Here is a 19,547-nt window from a genome sequence, read left to right as displayed (position 1 = left end):
GAGCTGGACACGGGGCGGATCATGACCTGAGCCAAAATCAAGAGTCAGATGCTTAACCAGCTGAGCTGATGTGAATGGTCTTAAACAAAAGTCAGTACTAGACATAATTCCATGTCTATGAAGTTCAAGAATAGGCAAAATGAATCAATGCTGATAGATGTTAGAGCTGAGCTTCCCTCTGGGGCAGGGGTGGGGTTCTGACTGGGTGGGGTATAAGGAAACCTTCTGAGGTTCTCTGGAAATGTCCCCTCTCCTGACCTGAGCGGTAATTACATGGGTGTACACACGTAGAAAATTAATAGAGTTGTACACTTAAGACGAGTACACTTTAGAGTATGTATTTTATACCTCAATAAAAGAGGTATAAAAAGAGGTATTTTATTTTATACTTCAATAAAAAGAAAAACGATCAGGGCAAGAAGCTGTCTTTGATCCCATCTGTTCAAAGAGACCTATTTATTAACTTCACCCAAAGAGCTCATTATAAGACGGCCCCCTCTCCTAATCCCCCTGGTTACCAATAATTCTTAAATTATTACTATCCACCCTGTGCCACATCATGCCACAGGAGCTCCCTTGGGATGGGAGAATCCATTAACCCACAGTTCTCTGAGGGGACGTAGTGGGGAGAGGGAGTCTGGTACAAGTGACCTTGGGCTGATCCCTGCAAAATTTGCTATTTTGTCGCAGTGAGGGTAGGAGACAGAGACACAGCCATGAGTCTCTGAGTTCACACTTTCTTTGCAGGGAAAGAAAAATACTAAACAACTCAGGGGCTCCCAAGGCTTGAAAGAAAGCCAGGGCTTTCTGAGTTACAGAGAGGAGAAAACCCTCAGTTACAGCTCTATAGCGTATTCCCTCTTTATTGAACTGTTCTAATAAAACACACAAAAAATGGGCTTTTGCATTCAATCAGTATCTCCAGAGAGTTTCTAAATAGACTGTATTGACTGACCCGCCAGTTTACCCAACAGCAGCTGTGGTGAATTCGTCCTGTTACCATTTCTTAGATTGCTTTGGTTTGTACTATACAGACAGCACATGGTCCCTTGATGTTGAAAAGGGAAAGTGGTCTGTGACCAGGGAGCCCTCATTGTGGGTCCCTACACTCGCAGTTCCTTTGAACCAAGTGGGCTAACCAAGCTCGTCTTCCCTCGCATCTGTTTCTGAATGTCAGAGATGCTTTTCCCTGCTGTCACAGTCTATGGCAGATGTGTGGGAGATGAAGAAGTCAACATTCTGTAGGGTTTTATTTCGGATCCTGTCACCCAGCTTTCTAAGTGCCTCTTTCTTGATGCAAACATTTTTGCACCTCTACTTCTCAGCTGTCAGATGGGAATAATACTAATTCAGGGAATCGCACTGCATTAACGTTGCAAGCTGAATTCTGTACATTTATCCAAAATAGAATTCTGAGCAGTCGGAGCAAAGGGACTAAGTGAGTAGTCCAAGCCCACTTTGATGGAAGAAGACCACCAGTGATCTGATGTGGTTCAGAGTCTCTAAAGTTCATGTGTTAATTAAGAAAAGAACTTCCTGGGACCCCTGGATGGCTCAGCCAGTTGAGCGCCCTACTCAGTTTTGGCTCAGGTCATGATCTCAAAGTGGTGGGATCAAGCCCCGCATCAGGCTCTGTGCTCAGTGTGGAGCTCGCTCAAATTCTTCCCCTCATCCTGTGCCCCTCCCCTTACTCACATTCTTTCTCTCTCTCTCTCTAAATAAATGAATAAATAAAATCTAAAAAAAGAAAAAAATGTCTATGTCTGCCCCTTTGGTTCATAAAGTAAAAATATATATTAACACTAAAGATAAAATATTCTTATTCCCGGCCATTTCTCTGCATAAACTCATCCTTTCACTCCAGAAGCGAAGACAGCCATATTAACCGTCAAGTTCTCACTCAACCCCCACGGGGTAAGGGTTCTTTGTCCTTCAGACTTACCAGGCACCCATCAATTCCCACCCACTCAGATACTAACACCAAAGATCTCTGAAGACATCTGTTCACAGAGAGCTGTTGGCTTGCTCCAAACCCAGGCTTACAGTTACGAGAAGCTTAGATGGTAAGGCTGTAGCATTAACTCAGGGGGTTTGTAATACAGTGAAAAGATTCAAGTTTATGGGTTTCTACTTTGGGGGTCAGTTAGCTTTTCCATGTTAATGAGTCTCTCATTCCAAAGTACCTCCTTATCTCCAGGCTACTCACAGAGGCCTGTGCCTATCACAAGGAGGGTAAGCTGAGACCAAGGTAAGCAAAACACCACCACCAGACAAAACCTCTGTGCTATACCAACAAGAGGCCAGCTGTGTATTACCTTTTTATTTTCAGAATAGCTTCTTTCTCTCTCTTTTTTTTAAGACTTTATTTATTTATTTGAGAGAGAGAGAGACAACAGAGCAGGGGCAGAGAGAAAAGCAGGCTCCCCACTGAGCAAGGAGCCCCATATGGGGCTTGGTCCTGGGATGCTGGAATCATGACCTGAGCTGAAGACATCCACTTAACTGACCTAGCCACCTAGGAGCCCCAAGAATACCTTCTTTAAAAAAAATAGAAAATATATTATTTGTTTGTCGGAGGGAGAGAGAGCACAAGCAGGGGGAGCGGCAGGCAGAAGCAGGTTCCCCGCTGAGCAAGGAGCCCAATGTGGGAGTCGATCCCAGAACCCTGGGATCATGATTGGAGTGGAAGACAGACACTTAACCAACTGTGCCACCCAGGTATCCCCCACGAATAGCTCCTTTAAAAAAAAATTATATAGTTCCCTCCACCAATATGTGGTCTATCTGGTATGTCCCAGTGTGAAAGTGCCCGACCTACCTGATTAGTGGACTTCATGAGGATGTAATTAGTGACCTTCCCAAAGGGCAGCCCCAGGTTAATGACATCATTCTCCGTGCAGCTTCCTTCCGGGAGGTTGCAGATGTGCACCACGCGGCCGGCACCCGTTTTCCGCTGTGCAAACTGATGGGAACAGAGAGCTGTGGCTAGTCTTCCAAATACATTTCCCTCTGGCCTTCTGTTCCAGATGTACCTAATGACCACCTTCCCCCCAATAGTGATTGCAAAAGGATAATATGAAATTAATGCAGAAAAAGAAACCATCCCCAGATATGTATAAAATATCAATTTTATGCCACCCTGTTACAGGAAAGATTTCCAACATTTTAATGAGCAATTCACATCCAGAACTGCCAGGGATGTGAACACCTGGGCTTATCCCTGGGTCACTGGGGGCAGGTTACAGGCTATGACCCCTTGAGAATACACTTGAGCAATATTTAATAAAACTTGAAGTACAGATAGCCCAGGATCTTGCCATCCCACTTGTGGAAATCTCTCCTACAGAAACAAATGCACCAATATATAAGCATCTATGTTCAAGGACACTGCAGTTATTTATAAGGTGGGGTAAAATTCTGGAAACAGCCTGGATGTCTGAGAGTAGGGGAATTTTTGAGTAAATGATGTTTCAAGCAGATAATGGAAGATGACAGAGCCATTAAAAGGCAGAGGTAAGTGAGCTGATAAGGAATAATTTTAAAGACAGTTCAGCAACAAAACAAGCTGCCAGACAGCACATGCCTTTTTTTGTTAAACAAAACAAAAGGAGGGTAACTGAATTGGTATCCAGGCCAATGCCTTTTTTGTTTAAAAAAAAAAAAATCTATATGTGAGAAAGAGACACATCAAACAAGTGTAAAGTTTTGGTCGCCGTTGGAACTTGGGGTTAATTTTATACTCGTCTGTCCTGTTCTGCACATTTGAAATTTTTCATAATGAAAAATTTTTCAAGGCTATCAGCACAGACGGAGGAAGGCAGGCAGGGGAGGGTACCCAGCAACTTGTCAACACTAGTTATCGTCAAAGAGCTGAACTGGAAAGGAGTAGGAGGAGAGAGGTTTTTTAAGATTTTTCTTATATACCTCGTATTGTGTGACCACAGAAAAAAGAGCACAGCAAGGATTTGTGGGAACCTTATATATAGACATCCATGACAACAACGCATGGTTTAGGGTGGTGGCTTTCACAACGGTGTTAGGCTTGAATCCTTTCCGCAAATACAGGCTTGCTCACCAGCCCAATATATTCCACAAATAAGAGGAGCTGGGCTAGGCAAACCTGGGGCTCGGGCCCCCTGCCACCACCACCAGCCAGCAGCCCCAAGGACCTCTGAGGAACACAGTTTGGAAGCCAAGAAGGGGACATAATCAAAGCTTCGGGAGGGAGGAAGTGCGTCTGTTTGGTCTGTGCAAACCTTAATCAGCCTGGGAGTCTCTGGGAGGTTGGAGAATGAGTAACCAGATGCCAATCCAGTTTTGAAGAGAAGGATGCAATTTTCCAGACCTGAAACATGGTCTGATAGCATAGCCCACATTTGCATAATCACCATATTCTATGATAAAGAGAACTTCAACATCTAATTACATTTGATGTGGGTCTCATCCCTCGCAAGGGCTAATATTTGGGTAATTCTATCACAAAACACCCTCATTTGTCTCATCTGGGCTGAGGACAATTAGAGTCAGTAAGAATTTCCTTTCATGGCTCAGTCCTGAATTGGAGAAACCCAAGTGCCCCTTGCAGACCTCCCCCTCTACTATGTCCAGAGGTCAAGCACTTTCCCCAAAAGGAATGGGATTGAGCGTCTGGCCCAGGCAGCTGCCAGAACATCTCTGCGACTCCACTGAGTGCAAACAGAGTTCTTCGTAAGTGATGAGACTTGAGTCTGAGCCTGGCTAACAAGAGCTGAACTCTTCTCCAGAATGACCACAAAGATGCGGGACCTTTGCTTCTCCCTTAGGGTGAGCGGTCCGCACAAAGACCACAGACCCAGCTGAGGGCCGAGGCAGGGTAATGTGGCTGGTCCTCAGAGTTTATCACCAGGCAGGCTGAGCTGGGTGCTCTCCCCGCCCCCCTCCAAACAAGCATGTTTCTGCCCCATGTGACTCTGCTGTGGTCAGCCTGGGCTAACTCGTGCTCCGATGACAGGGCAGACACACAGAACCACAGGGTCGTTCTGGGCCACTCCTGCTCCTTGCCTGTCCAGTTGTCTAGTGACCAGCATGAAGGCCGGCCCCTCTGTCACTGTCTCCTCCAGGTTGGAAGAGCAGCTCACAAGGCTTGTACCCGAGCTGCTGCGCAGTGGAGTAGGCCTCCTAGAGCAAGCACTTCCTCAGCGGCCAGTCACCACAGTGCAAGAGGAATTCATGCTGTGGACATTGTTAGGTCCTTAAATCACTGGGTCTCAGTTATGGTTTACACTCAGGTTTTAAAAATACATTTCATGGGTACTTTCTTCTCCCAAGAAGGCGGGTCTACAATAGATTGACTCCGGGCGGAGGCCGAGGCCTGCCAGTGACCACTAGCAGCATCTTTACTCATACCAGTTTACTTCCAATTCTCATTTTCCAAAGTGACCCATGAAATGAACATCTTGAGGACTGAAAAATCTTGCAAATCTCTGTGTTAATGGTTTGTTTGTGTCTGGTTTCAGGGCCAAGTGAGAAACCCTATCTGGTTAGGGGAAAGAAAAAAAAAAAAACAAAAAACCTTTTTATGTGTTATATTCTTTAGCAAATATTTGATTTAGGATAGGTTGGTCTATGTTCTTTTCTGCCATTGATCTAAAACACCTTTTCATTAAACTCAATTAGGTTCAAAATCATATTTGACTCATAACAGGTGTCCAGTTATAGGCATAATCGTTCTAATCTATTCTTGAGACTGTCTGTATAAACGTGGCTATTATTTGCTTTATGCCTTATGGCAGATAGGAACAATGAGGCAGCAAAGGAGGGAGGGAGGGAGTGGGAAGGGAAGAGGTAGAAAGAATGAGGTCTCCCGGTGAGCAGCTAGAGTAAAATTTGTCTGCTGGGGACACAGACGGACCCTGAGTCCCTTTGAGCACACACCATGATGTTGTACGCTAATTCCCAACCTGGGTTCTCTAATGTGTCCTTACGGGTCTTTGAAGGTAATAGTATTTCAAGGGAGGGTCATGATTTGGGGCATTTATTTATTAAAAAAAAAATTTTTTTTTTAAAGATTTCGTTTATTTATTTGAAAGAGAGAGACACAGTGAGAGAGGGAACACAAGCAGGGGGAATGGGAGAGGGAGAAGCAGGCTTCCCGCTGAGCGGGGATTGCAATGTGGGGCTCGATCCCAGGACCCCAGGATCATGACCTGAGCGGAATGCAGACGCCTAACGACAGAGCCACCCAGGCACCCCAATTTTTGACACTTAAAAAACCTGAGTTGAGTCTCTTTATCAATATGGTAACCCTGTTAGATCTTAAGCTGATGAGAAAGTCTGAGTCATATGTTTGTGGTTTTGATTAATAAAAATGGGTAACTAGTTAATTACTCACTAATATAAGTACTTTCTTTGGCAGATACAGTAGTTTTCCAAACATGGAACGCAGGGCTGTGGCTTCGCGAGATAGGTAGGAGTCGATGATGAAGGGGTCGGGCTGTAAGCAGCATGGGGCTTCCGGATGTAGCAGAAGACGGGGCGTGGATCCAAGTCCCAGCCTGGCCACTGGTTGGGTGCATGACAGGAAAAAACTCATTTTCCTCTCTGAGCCTCAGTTTCCCAATGTCTGGAACGAGGGAGGTAGCCTATACGTCCAGAGTCCTTTCCAGATGTGAAATATCTGTGTTTGCGCGGCTCTAAGTTCTATAATTCCACTCCTCCCTGAAGACTGGCCCAGCTAAATCCGAGGATCTAGGACAATGATAACCTTCTCCAACAGTGCTGGTCTAAACAGGAAACCTGTGTCTTTCCTACTCCCCGTCCCAGGGAATGCCGTGTTTTTGCCGTGTGCTCCCCACCCCCACTATGTGATCAGCTGGCTCCAGCAGGTGCACGTTCACAGACGAGTTCATCTTGCAGACATGCCTGTGTTGGGGGCGTTCTCATCTTCACAGCACTGAAGACAAGCTGCAAGCAGTGAGCACCTTGCTGAAGAGCCCTGCGGTTCTCTGAGTGACTGTGTCTGCAGCGCCTTGAAGAGTTGAGACGAACAAAAGAGGCAGGTCTGGCGCCTCTCTGAAGACAGACACACACCACGTCTGGGCCTCAAGGTCTCCAGGGACCAGTGCTAGGGTGGTGAGAGCATCAGACACAGCTGGATCTGTGTCTACTCCCCAGTGACTAATCCCAGGGAAGTTTCTGAATTTCTCCAGGCTGGAGTTTGCTTATCTCTAAAACAGGGAAAACAGACAAAACTGCTACAAAGTATGTAAATTGCCTTGGTGCAATGCCTAGCATCCAGCAGGGTCCTTAAAGCATGTGAGTCTCTTTCCTTCCCCCGACAGTTGAAGTATATGCTGTGATGCTCCCCTCCCAAATGAGAAGAAAATGCAACCACACTATGATTAAAACAGATGAGCAGAAGGAAGAGAGAGAGAGGGAGGGAATGATAAACAGGTCAAAATGTAAAGGAATAGTGAATCTGGGTAAAAGATATACCTTATGGCAACTTTTCTGTCATTTGAATCATATTAAAAGTAAAAATTACAAAAACTACACTTTAAAAGATGTGTATTAGGTATACATGTGCTCTGGGGCAGAAGAGTAGATGGGTTTAGAGAGAGTTGCTTAAACTTCGCCAACTTGGATTTTTGATGTGAGGTGTTGATGGACTGTGTTGACGTCCTGCCCGTGGCTCTGCCTGGAAGGCACACATGTGACAGGTGCATCTGTAACTGTCAGCCCAAAGTCAAGTTTCCAAGAGAGCTAAGGTGTCACGGGTTGTAACCAAAGTCCTGACTACTAACCTAAAGGGACAGTCATCCTTTCCCAGTCTGGGGGACACTTCAGTCGGCCTGCGAGCCAGCTGAGACATGGAATGTCCCCATGTGCAATCAGGGGCCCGGGCTGGCCATATTCACATGCTGGAGTCACGTACTCAAAACCAAATGCTGCTTCTAATGGTTCACGTGGCAGGGTCCCAGACCTCTGAACTCACTACAGCTTTTAGAAGCAGATGGAAATGTGAAAGCAGCAAGCAGATTGTGTAGGGACTTTCTGAGACCTTTCCATGCCCCTTGATGCAGGTGGGAACAGGCTTCATAGATGAGTTCAAAGAAAAGACTCAGCTCAATAACTTCCAAGGTTGCAATAAAAATGTGGCTTAAGTGATGGGCCTGCTGAATGACAGCAGTGTCTCTAAGTCCTTCCTAGGGCAACCAAGTGTTGACTGGATCTTCGATAAACAATTTCTGTGTTCCAGCCTAATCTCCTTCAGGTGTGACCTAATTTCACGTGGCTCAGTCTCTGGTTTGGGGCTAAACACACATGAGAACAGACACAGGGCAAATATTTATTCCTCATGGTGTGGACTTCGAACATATTTTGCAGATAGCAAATGGGCACGGGTTGCATAGCTAAGGATGTGGCTGGCTTAACTTGGAGGGTAGACACAGATATCTTTATTGACACTTCCATATGTTTTATAAAGCATACTAGCTTTGACTTAAAGTACATTTACTTTAGAGGTCTTGCATGGTTCACCTGCCAAGTAACTTCAATATCCCTGTAAACCCTGAAGTCGTGGAATCTTACACAGTGATGCTGCTAGGAGACACTAAATGTGGGCAACTCAACAGTGGTTGATTTGTGATCCCAACTCTGGTCTTGCTGAAAAATTGGTCATTCGCAGACTTGATGAATCAAGGTAAATGCATTCAGGAGATGGCATTCTAGCATAAGATAGGGTTTTACGTTTACAGCATAAGATAGGTTTTACATTTAGCTATGGAAAGATGTCTAGACACCATGTATTGAAAAAAATCAAGCTGCACGATATTCTGTGGCATTTTCTGATGTTTGCAAAAATATATAATTTTTCTAATTAAACATACACATGTACACTAGCTAAATGGTCTAAGACATTTATTGTCAGTTTTCCCTATAGAGGAGGACTTTCTCTATTTTGTATTTCTGTTTCTTTTTGGATTTTTTTATACCATGTTTGTCCTACTTTTGCAACAAGAAGAAACATTTAAGATTTGTAAAAAGAAAAGGAAAAATACCCCAGAAAACAGAAGCCACTCAAGTATCCTGTTTCCCTCCTCGTTCTTTGCTTGCTTTGAAAATGCACAAGGTGGCCACCACCCAGGGCACCAGAGCAATGACAGAGCTGGGAGGGCGGGGGAGGGGCAGGTATCTTCTGCCTTATCAGCTCCCGCTCTTCACGCTCTCTATAACTCAGGAGATCAAGGTGATCTGTGCCATGGACCAGGAAGGCCACAGCGGACAGACAGAAGTTCTGGAACTGCCAGCCATCCAAAGAGCAACTTAAACCTCTGGCCTTCCACAAACACGTGTATTTCTCTGTGCCTCTGTTTCCCTCCTTATACAAGTTTTCTGGTGGGCAGGGTCCCAGGGAGAAAGAAAGCCCAAGAAAGACATCTGCCCCCCTCCCCCGGGGCCAGGAGAGCCCATGGGCAGCACCGGCACCTCATAAACTCCAAGGAGGCTGGGAAGATGGCAGTGCCATTTCATGGAGACAGCCAGCAAGCTCAGTGCATCTTGGGCAAGCACAAGGAAACTATTTACAGCCCGAGAAGGCCCCAGTGGCCCCTTCCAGAAACCTGATTACTCTGTTTATGACGACTCAGGCAGCCAAGGATAAAGTGCCTCTCCTCTGTCAAATGGCAAAAGCTTAAGTGAAAGTGAATACCCCTCTCCTGGGACCCCGGGGTGGGAGGGATGGGCACAAATCACCACCACCCCCGCCCAACACCAGCAAACCCAGAACACCATCAGTTCGGTGTCCCGTCTCTGTCAGCAATAAACACGGAAATGAAAGGCTCACACTCCCACGGAGCTGACCGCTGACCCAAGCGTCCATTCAGCCCAGCCTGGACTTGGTGCAAGTGGTAGATGGATTGTTCAGCCCTTTTAGATTTTGTAGTGGTGCAGAGACCTCCTGAAAGCCCATTCATTCCCAGAGCACTGAGTCGCTTTGCTTTCCTGCTTAAAGGCCTGGAGCTTTAGAGACAGCAATCGCTCTCTGCTCCTCCAGTAACAGCAATATTACAATGGTGGGGTTCTGGCTGCTTCTGGTTTTACTCCACCAAATGCGCTTCTGAAAAGCTGTATGTAAGTGGAATGGGCTTGAAAAAGCCCTGGCACAGGACCAGAAAACATTTCTGGAGGAAAAATGCATCAATGCTTTTACAGGTTCTATGTGAGGGCTTGGCAGGCGGGGGATAATGGAGGAATATCCCTGTCTTCATGAAATAGTTCTTTTCTGTTTGAGTTTTCCCTAAGTATAAATTATGTAAGCAAAAAAAATAAGAGAATGTATATACAAAAGGAGCCCACTGGGCATTCATTAAGCCTCACCAGGTGTCTTTTGGTAACAGAGTAATGCCCCTTGATGTATCTGCTTATCTTTGGAGGTCAGTGTTTATAAGCAGAATTAAGAATCAATCATTTCTCTGAGGGACACTCCTGCTGCTTAAAGGAGTCTTGCAAAGTCTCTTTCCGTAGTAGATGTATCAGCTCTTCATTTCTCGGCTTCTCTTCAAATGTCAGTATTTGTGTATTTCCAGTTTTCCAGACAGACTCACTTGCATTTGATGGACCACAATCTGACAGAAGAATGTGACCGTCCAGGCACTGATGATACAGAGACTGGTTGGGGCAGGCTTTGCCCTTGTCCCCCAGATGTCCTTGGGAAGGCTCATGTGACCAATAAGACCTCACTGAACTCATAACAATAAGACCAGTCCAGTGTTGCCCCTCCCCGTCCACTGGATCTGTAGGAAACGCCTCCAAACATCTCAGCTCACCTTGGGGGACACTGTCAGAGCGTAAAAGAATTCAGGTGCCAAGTCCCACTGGCCTCCTCACCTTGCTCCATGGCTGATGGCTGGCTGAGGCCCAAGAAGTCCTTACCATCCCCAAGGCAGCTTCAGATCCCCCTAAGCAGCATGTGGTGTGTAAGTGGGTGGGGGGGGGGAGGGCGAGAGGAGGGGGAGGAAAGGGCTCAGTAAAGAGAGAAGCATAACAAGGAAGAGAACTCAGAGACCCTCAAGGATGGGCAGCAGGGCTCAGTGGCCACAAGAGAGGCTTCTAGAGCCAGGCCAAATCCCAACACTTCCACTTATCAGCTGTGTGACTTTCTGCAAAGCACTTAGTCCCTCTGTGCCTCAGTTTCCTTACCTCACAGGGTTGTCTGGAGGATTAAATGAGCGAATACATGTGAAAATGCTAAGAACCTGTTAAGCACTATATGAATGTTAGCTACAGTCAGCGTTGTGAGCCCGCAAATCGATGTCTGGGGCCCTCATCTTCTGTGGGGTGCCAGTGCAGAAAGCAAAGCATTCCTTGTGCGGCCCCTCCTCAGGCTCAAGCCAGATGAACGCTCCTCTCCAGCCATTTGGAGGAAGCAGCACTCAGAGCTTCCAGTAATTGACACAAATTATCATGAATCATTATCAACACAAGTCATTATCAACACGAATCATCAGATCGCTTGTGCCCACCGCACAGGTAAATAGAATGCTTTCATGGGAGCCTGGCAACATCCCTCAGAAGGGGCAGACACGACCACAGGAATTACCATGCAGATCTGCACGGGAGGGGGGTATGCTGCTACTGGGACTTGCTCAAGGTCACGGGGCTTCTCCCCAGGCTAGCCATCAGCCCTGGGTCAGTCACGTGACTGCGCGGCCTTGGACGGGATAGGTTCCCCACAAGGGGTTCAAAGGAACTAGCTGCTCAGTCACAGCCCTTGGCACTTATTATGCACGCGCAATTCACACACCACTGTCCTTCCCAGTCATGCGTGATTCCCCATGACAGCTCTGGTCTCGGTGCAGCCTCGCTCCCACCACTCGGCTCTGACCACCCACCAGGAGACCACTCGGAGGGTGTGGATGTTCCAGGATTTGCGACATCATCAAAATGATCAATTTCACAAGCTGGATAAAAATGACACTTTTACTTTGGAAAGTCATGATTAGTGGGGTGATGTCTTCCATTTAAGGAAACAGAGCCTCAGCGCAATAAAATGACTTGCAGGCGACCCCCTTACCTGGTGGGCTCCAGACTAGGGCTCGACCTTAGGTCTCTTGGCTCCACATCCACAGAAGAGGGCTTCCGGGACACCCATCAGTGCTGGAGAGTGGGGTGGGGTCCTCCTGCTTTCGCTTCTCCTCTACCACTCAGCCTCTTCCCCTTTATAAAGGGGCTCAGGGGATACCAGCTCCCTTTCTCTGCCCAGACACCTGGCCCATCTGCCACCTAATCCAGCCTCCCCAATTCTGGGCACAGTCCCTTTCTCCTGGTGCTAAGATCTCAGAGCAAGGTTGTGGACCCAAACATGCCTTTGCGATCCACAGTGGGAAACAAGCCCCGCCATGGCGGTGGTGCTGGAACTGCCCTACCCCCATCCAGACCCAAGGTCAAAGACAAAGGACAGGTCTCCTCACTGAACCCTGCCATTCTGCTCTCCTGGGACTGACCCAAAGTTGCACTGACCCGGCGTGGCCCTCAGCATGGAGAGGGCAGAGAGGGAAACCACAAAATTCTCTTTCACCGAAACGTGCATGGACTGTGAGCCCAGAGCTCCCTCTTGGAGCGCTTCTCCCGTTAAAACATCACAGACACAGACACATAGAAATCTGTGCCCAGGCAGGCCTCCCCATGCACTCAGCCCCCAGGGCCTAACACCGACACTTCTCAGCTTGCCCACCCGAAGCTTTGCATGAACACCCCGAGGCAGCGCGCAAGGGACAGCTCTCGGAGCTGGTCTCGGGGGCTGCGGGAGAGGAGAGAAGGGGGCTACAGCTGTTCACACCACAAAGTGGAAGAAATACAGGCCTGGCCACAGACACACGGACACGAGCCTCTGGCAGGGTCCAGCCACACACATCCTGTTTTACAGAAGGTCTGGTTCTGGGTCTCCCACCTCCTTCCGTGTGTTCTAGGAGAGGAGGTGCCCGACAGCCTGGGGGCGAGGAGCGGGGAGAGGCTACATGTGTGGGCAAACAGCAAAACCAAGAGGGAGAGGAAACTGTCACCATCAGTGGGAAAAGGAGGAAAGAAGCTTTGGGGGACCGAAGAGCAGGCTGTAGAGAGAGAGGAACGAGAACACACCCCAAAACAAAGGACTTCACAGAAGCAATTACTTCCTCAAAGGGCCAACAAATACCAGGACTGCACAGTCCTTACTTTCAAACACAGTTTCTCTTTCGGGTTCAACTTCCAGAATTACCCACTCATAGGAAATAACCAACTTGAATAAAATATCAAAAAGTCTTAAAAACACACACATAGACAAAAGCTCCATCCTTTTTCTTTCCCCACTAAACCAATGTCGAACGCGAGAAAGTCTAGGCATGCTTTTGATTTTAATGATGTATGTTAGTTTTTTTTATCTATGTGTTTCAATACTAGCTGAATTAAACAGCTGTCAGCCTCTGCCCAAGGGACATGTTTTCCTGCACGACACAATGCGCCAGCTTCATGCCAGCCTCCTCTGTGAACCTCTACACCCCGGCAGAGCCGGGTGATACAAATGCTTTGACAATGACAATGACAATGGAGAAAATGCTTCTGTACTCACATTTGTCCCAGGGGCAGCCGAAGGAAATGCGGGATTTGCCTGAGCAAATGACCTTGCTGGAATGGCTGTATATGATGATCCAAGATTTGAGGCATAATCTAAATGATAAATTATACCAACTGTGTGAAATCCTAGTCATTTACTTTACCTTCAGAAGTCATTATAAGGACATAAATCGGAAGAAAAAAATTAAAATATTCTCTTAATATATTGCTTAGTGATTGGTATAATTTTTACCCCTGGGCATGTTGATAACCAACAAAGCCTTATGTCTGTAAGAGCCTAGACAGTAGGCCAATACATTTTAGTGTCTTGGGATCTTTTTGCTACGCAGACACACACACACACACACACACACACACACACACACACACAGATGGGAGGCAGGGAAGGATAGGGCACATTGGCAGGGAAGTCTAGTTATTAAAGACAGGACATCCTAAGTCTTTATGAAGCTAGTTTCTGCTTCACGCTGCTGACCTGAAGGGCCTTACTCACCTTCAGAGTTCCCAGCAGGGTTATAAACAGCTGTGCTGTTGGGAGAGGAACACAGCGTTCCCTCTGCTGAACCAAGTATACACCGGATACCAGCACTGGAGAGGGGTGGGAAAGGGGAACCAGGAGCTCAATAAGTAAAATGAAGAATTACTGTATGACCCAGAAATTCCATTCCTAGCCATAGGCCCCAAATAGTCGAAAACCAACATTCAAACAAAAACTTGTACACAAATGTTCATAGTGGCACTATTCACAATAGCCAAAAGGTAAAAACAACCCAAATATAGACCAAAATATGAGCACATAAACAACATGTGGTACATACTTACAATGGAATATTATTCAGGCATAAAGAGGTTATATAGGCTACACCACAGGTGAACCCTGAAAATATTCTGCTAAGTGAAAAAAGTCAGTAATAAAAGGCCATATATTAAATGATTCCATTTAGGGACTCCTGGGTGGTTCAGTGGGTTAAAGCCTCTGCTTTCAGCTCAGGTCATGATCCCAGCATCCTGGGATCAAGCCCCACGGCTCTCTGCTCAGCAGGGAACCTGCTTCCCCCTCTCTCTCTGCTTGCCTCTCTGACTACTTGTAATCTCTGTCTATCAAATAAATAAATAAAATCTTTAAAAAAAAATGATTCCATTTGTATGAAATGTCTGGAAGAGGCAAATCCACAGAGACAGAAAGCAGGTTAGTGGTGCCAGGGACTACAACGGAGGGAGAAAGGGAATGACTACTTCATGGGCATAGGGCTTGGGGTGATGAAAATGTTCAGGAACTACATAATGACAATACTTGCACAACTTTATGAATCTGCTAAATACCACTCATTTGCACACTTTAAAATGGTTAAAACGGGAACTTCTAAGTGGCTCAGTCAGTTAAGCATCCGACTCTTGATTTCAGCTCAGGTCTTGATCTCAGGGTCATGAGTTCGAGCCACACACTGGGCTCCATGCTGGCCGTGGAGCATACTAATCTAATTAATTAATTAGTTAATTAATTAAAAATATACAATAGAATGATTAAAATGATGACTCTAAAGGGAATTTTAACACAATAAAAAAGGAAGGAGCCAGAAAACGGAGACCCTTATAAAATTATTTTAAAAATTATGGTAAAATATACATAACACAAAATTTACCATCCTAACCATTTCTAAGTGTACAGGCCAGTGGCATTAAGCACATTTACCTTGTTGTGTGACCATCACCACCCCCCATCTCCAGAACTCTTCGTCTTGCAAAATGGAAGCTGCCCCCATTAAAAACAAACACCCACTTCCCTCCCTTAAGCCCCTGGCAACCACCATTCTACTTTTTCTGCTTTCTGTCTCTGTGAACCTGACTCCTCGAGCTACCTCTTGTAAGGGGAATCATCCAGTATTTGTCCTTTTATGACTGGGTTCCTTCACTGAGCACAATGTCCACGGGTTCGGCCATGCTGTCACATGGGTCAGAGGTCCTTTCTCCAAGGCTGAAAAGTATTCCAACGTGTGCACAGACCTCATTTTGTTAATCTCTTCATCTGTCGGTGGACTTTTGGGCTGCTTCCACCCATTGGCTACTGTGAATAAGAAAGGGAAGCCTTTCCAATGTACTTTGTTCAAAAGACTCAAGGTCACTCTGCTGTTCACATCCCCGGCCATATGCCGCCTTCTCCACCTGGATGGCCCCAGCCCTCTGGGTACTGCTCTGTCCTTGACCCGCCCCTGCCTATTCTCAGCCCAGCAGCCCGGGTCCTGCCTGCTGGAGCCAGAGAGCATCGCTCCTCTGTTCGGCTCTCCAGTAATCCAGTCACTCTCAGCGCAGAATGGAGTCCTCCCAAGAAGCCCAGGAGCTCAAATGTGGGCCCGCCCCCTTCCCTGGCTCCTCACCCCCAGCAGTCCACGTTCATCATACTGATGTCACCTGAGCATCCCAGGGCCACACCAGGACCTTCAGACTTGCTGTTTCCTCTGCCCCAGGAGTATCCATCCATCAGACAGCCCTGGGCTCATTCCAACCCCTCCTGAGGTCTCCTCAGAGAAGCCTTTCCCCAAACACCCTATGTAAAGGCAAGGACCAGCCCCCACGAGGGCACATGTGTGCACACACATGCTTCCTTCAGCTTAACATTTGCCACCAGGGATGCTATGTAAGTCACTTGTTTATTTTACCGTCTGTCCCGCCCCCCGCCATGTTAAGCATAAGCTCCTTGAGGACAGGGGTGTTGCCCATTTGTTCTCTGCTGCTTCCCTAGCGCCTAGAACAGAACATGCCGTAGGTGCTCCAGGAACGTTAGCGAAGCGTGTGCAGGCACCTGCTCTCCTGGCCAGCACTCACGTTTCAGAGAAGACCAGGCATTTCTGAGCATGGAATTTCCCTTTCACATGCAGCTCCCAGTCCTAGACCAGAAGGAAAGGAAAAGTGACCGAAGTAGAACTGAGACCAAGAGAAGGAAAGGGATGAGTACAGGTGTCCCCATCAGGCTAGGGGGCTCACAGCCTAGCAACCAGACCAACCCCGCCAACCCCTCTCCCTCCTGGGCTCCTCCCCACACCCGCCTTCATCTGTCCAGCCGCCATGCCATCGACCAGACCCGCATATCCAGCACCCATCTTGGACAGGAGCCCAGAATCCCAAGCCAGAGGCCCTCCTCTGGGACCCTTGGTCCCATGGCAACCCCTTGCCCCCCAGAGAGACCCCACCCACTTCTCTGACCGGTTGGGGAAATCTGGCAGGTGGACTCACAGTGAGCTGCAAAGCTTAAGAAAGAAAATGTGCCATCGCCTCCTGGTGTCGGCCAGCAACCCCCCCACAATCCCTCCACCCACCGAGTTGAAGGAATGAACTTGCACAGTGTGACCGAAGCAGAAGGACACCATGGCGTGACTCCCACTACCCAGGGATCATCAAGCTCTGCAGACCTCGTGGGAGAAGACCAGATGCACAGCCCAGTGCTTAACTGACACAGGTTCTGGGAGCGCCAGACCCAGGTTCAAATCTCTACTGGGCCACTCTCTAGCTAAGGGGCCCTGAACAAGTCCTTTCCTCTATCTGGGCCTCAGTTTCCTTTTCAGCAAAATGAGATAATAATAGTCTCTGCCTCACAGAGTTACTGCTGGCCTACGGAAAGGATTTAATACGTTAGCTGTTTTAGCTCTTATTGCTCTGGATTATTTCACTGCATCTTTAACACATCTTGGGGGAGGATTTATACTATAATAGACCTTTGCTTACAGGGGCCCAAAGCATCCTATGACCACGGGGAAGGGTCGTGAGGCTCCATCTCCGTCTTGCAGATGGGACACTGAGGCGCTCTATAATGATGTCCCTCGGTCTCACCTGAGACGTGCTCTCTGGCCCTCATCCAAAATTCCACCAACGTTTTCCTTCCCTTCCACACTCAGTACGACGCACTCTGAGCATAACCCAGAGGAAGAGCCCTCCTCAAGGAGGCAGGAGACCAGCTCCTGAGTCCCTTCTCTGTCATGCGGGTGCGGTCAGCCCCACTCGGCCGAAGCTTTCTCATCGATAAACTTGGGTAGGAATCTCTTACTTGCCTTAAAGCAAGGGAGTGGTCCCAATACATTTCTGAAACAAACGTGGGTTCTAATATCTCCAATTTTGATCAAGAGTACTGATGGCAAAATCCTGCCACCAAGTCCCCAGGTGGAACCGTTCCTAGCTTTTGAGTGGCCAGCGTTGGGTTGTGGGGGTGAGCCCCGCCCCCCAGACTCCAGCTGTGGCTCCCCGGGGCCATCTCGGAGGACTCACCTTCAAATCAAAGACCTTCTTGTCACAGATGCTACAGACGTGGGGCAGGTGCGGGGGGGCCACACCGTGAAAGTCATTCAGCTCGTGAGCCTGCAGGGGCCTCACGGACAGCAGGGCCGGCTCCTCCTTGGCCCGCCGCCGGGCACTGCTGAAACCCTGTTTGCTGTTGTTCAGCCGCCCCCCAAAGGAAGGCGGGGTCCTGTCTGGGGTGGGCTCCTCGGGGTCATACAGCTCATAGGGCTGGCTGGGGGGTGGAGGCCACAGGTTAGGGCCTGATGTCAGATCGGGCTTGCTCTGGCCAGAGAATCCGTGGGGGCTCTCCCACTGGCTGTTTGGACCCTGAAGCAGCGGACCTACCTCGCTTTTCATGCCCCCGGCCTGCTCAGCCGCAAATCCACCTGCCACATGCGACCCTTGGGAGCTGGGTCCGTAAAAGTCCTTGGGAAAGGCAGCTTGGCCGTCTTGCCCTGAGTGGCTGTAGTGGCCTTCGTAGGTCACGCTGCCTGTGGTAGAGGCCGTGGCCGGCAGGAAGCCGGGCTGACTGTCTGTTTCCGAGCCATACGCCTGGCTGGCGCTGGCCTTGCCGTACTCGTAGAATCCTGCCGCAGCAGGAGCAGGCCCTGTCTTGCCAATGCCCAAGATGACCGCTGGCTGGGCGGGGGTCTGAGGCATGACCCCACCAAAAGGATGCATCACCACAGTGTTGGAGGGTTGGCTGGGAAGGTTCACGGAGGGCCCCGGGCCTCGTGTCTGGCCGGGGGGCGAGAAGGCAATCGCATTAGAGGGAAACCGGGCACTGGGCACAGTCGCAGCATGTTGGGGTACCCCAGTGTGGCTGTGGGGGGTGCTGATCACAGACGGATGCCTCAGCTGGTTGAAGAGAGGCTGGGACATGGCCACTTTGGAGAGGACTTGGTTCAGGACTGTGGCGGCTGCAGTGTTGTTGGTCACAGCTGTCTGTGCCAGCTTCAGCCGGTGGAGGGTGAGCTGGGCTTGCAGCTGGGCCAGCTGGAGGCTGGCAGGCGAAGGAAGCAGAGGGTTCGGGTTACCCACCGAGAATGGGTTCTTGTCCAGGAGCTTGGCGGCACTGCAGAAACACAAAAGGCTAGATGTAACAGCCAGCTTTCACCAGGGGGCAAAGGGCTCTTTCCTCACTTACGCGTGGTTACCCACATCCTCTAAAACCCACCCACACTGACCCCCACATACCAGCGAGTCTGCAGAAAACCTGTACTCACACATATACCAGTTTGTTTAAAACACCAATAGAGGGGGCAGCTGAGTGGCTCGGTGGGTTAAAGCCTCTGGCTCTGGCTCAGGTCATGATCCCAGGGTCCTGGGATGGAGCCCCTCGTTGGGCCCTCTGCTAGGCAAGGAGCGTGTTTCCCTCTCTCTCTCTCTGCCTGCCTCTCTGCCTACTTGTGATCACTGTCTGTCAAATAAATAAATAAAATCTTAAAAAAAAAACTCTAACAGAAAAATTATTTTATGACAGAATGGTCAATCTCACTGGTAATCAGAGATACAAGCTAAAATCATTAGAAAAAAAATCTTCTCTAGCAAAATAGCAAAAAAACAACAAAAAAAACCTTTTTCTTAGTAAATCATTCGGTATTGATAAGACAAAGTGGAGTGGACACATTGTTAGTGTTAGTCTAAACTCATGCAACTCTGTTAAAAGAGAGCCTGATAATACTACT

The 19,547-nt window shown here is 48.2% G+C and overlaps 1 protein-coding gene across 1 annotated transcript in view; it reads right to left on the bottom strand.

Annotated features, from left to right (window-relative positions):
* The window catches only part of RBM20 (RNA binding motif protein 20), a 188,719-nt gene that overhangs the window by 33,449 nt on the left and 135,723 nt on the right, over nucleotides 1-19,547 (bottom strand). The window contains exons 2-6 of the mRNA XM_059398549.1: nucleotides 17,848-18,934; nucleotides 16,414-16,475; nucleotides 14,084-14,178; nucleotides 13,586-13,683; nucleotides 2,819-2,962 (exon numbers count right to left, since the gene is read on the bottom strand). Coding sequence (XP_059254532.1) covers nucleotides 2,819-2,962; nucleotides 13,586-13,683; nucleotides 14,084-14,178; nucleotides 16,414-16,475; nucleotides 17,848-18,934 — 1,486 coding nt within the window. The remainder of the gene's footprint in view (nucleotides 1-2,818; nucleotides 2,963-13,585; nucleotides 13,684-14,083; nucleotides 14,179-16,413; nucleotides 16,476-17,847; nucleotides 18,935-19,547) is intronic.

This window comes from Mustela nigripes, chromosome 4 (genome assembly GCF_022355385.1).
Source record: "Mustela nigripes isolate SB6536 chromosome 4, MUSNIG.SB6536, whole genome shotgun sequence".
Classification (NCBI taxonomy): Eukaryota; Metazoa; Chordata; class Mammalia; order Carnivora; family Mustelidae; genus Mustela; species Mustela nigripes.
Note: the sequence above shows the minus strand (reverse complement) of the source record. Positions and strands in the feature narration are given on the sequence as shown.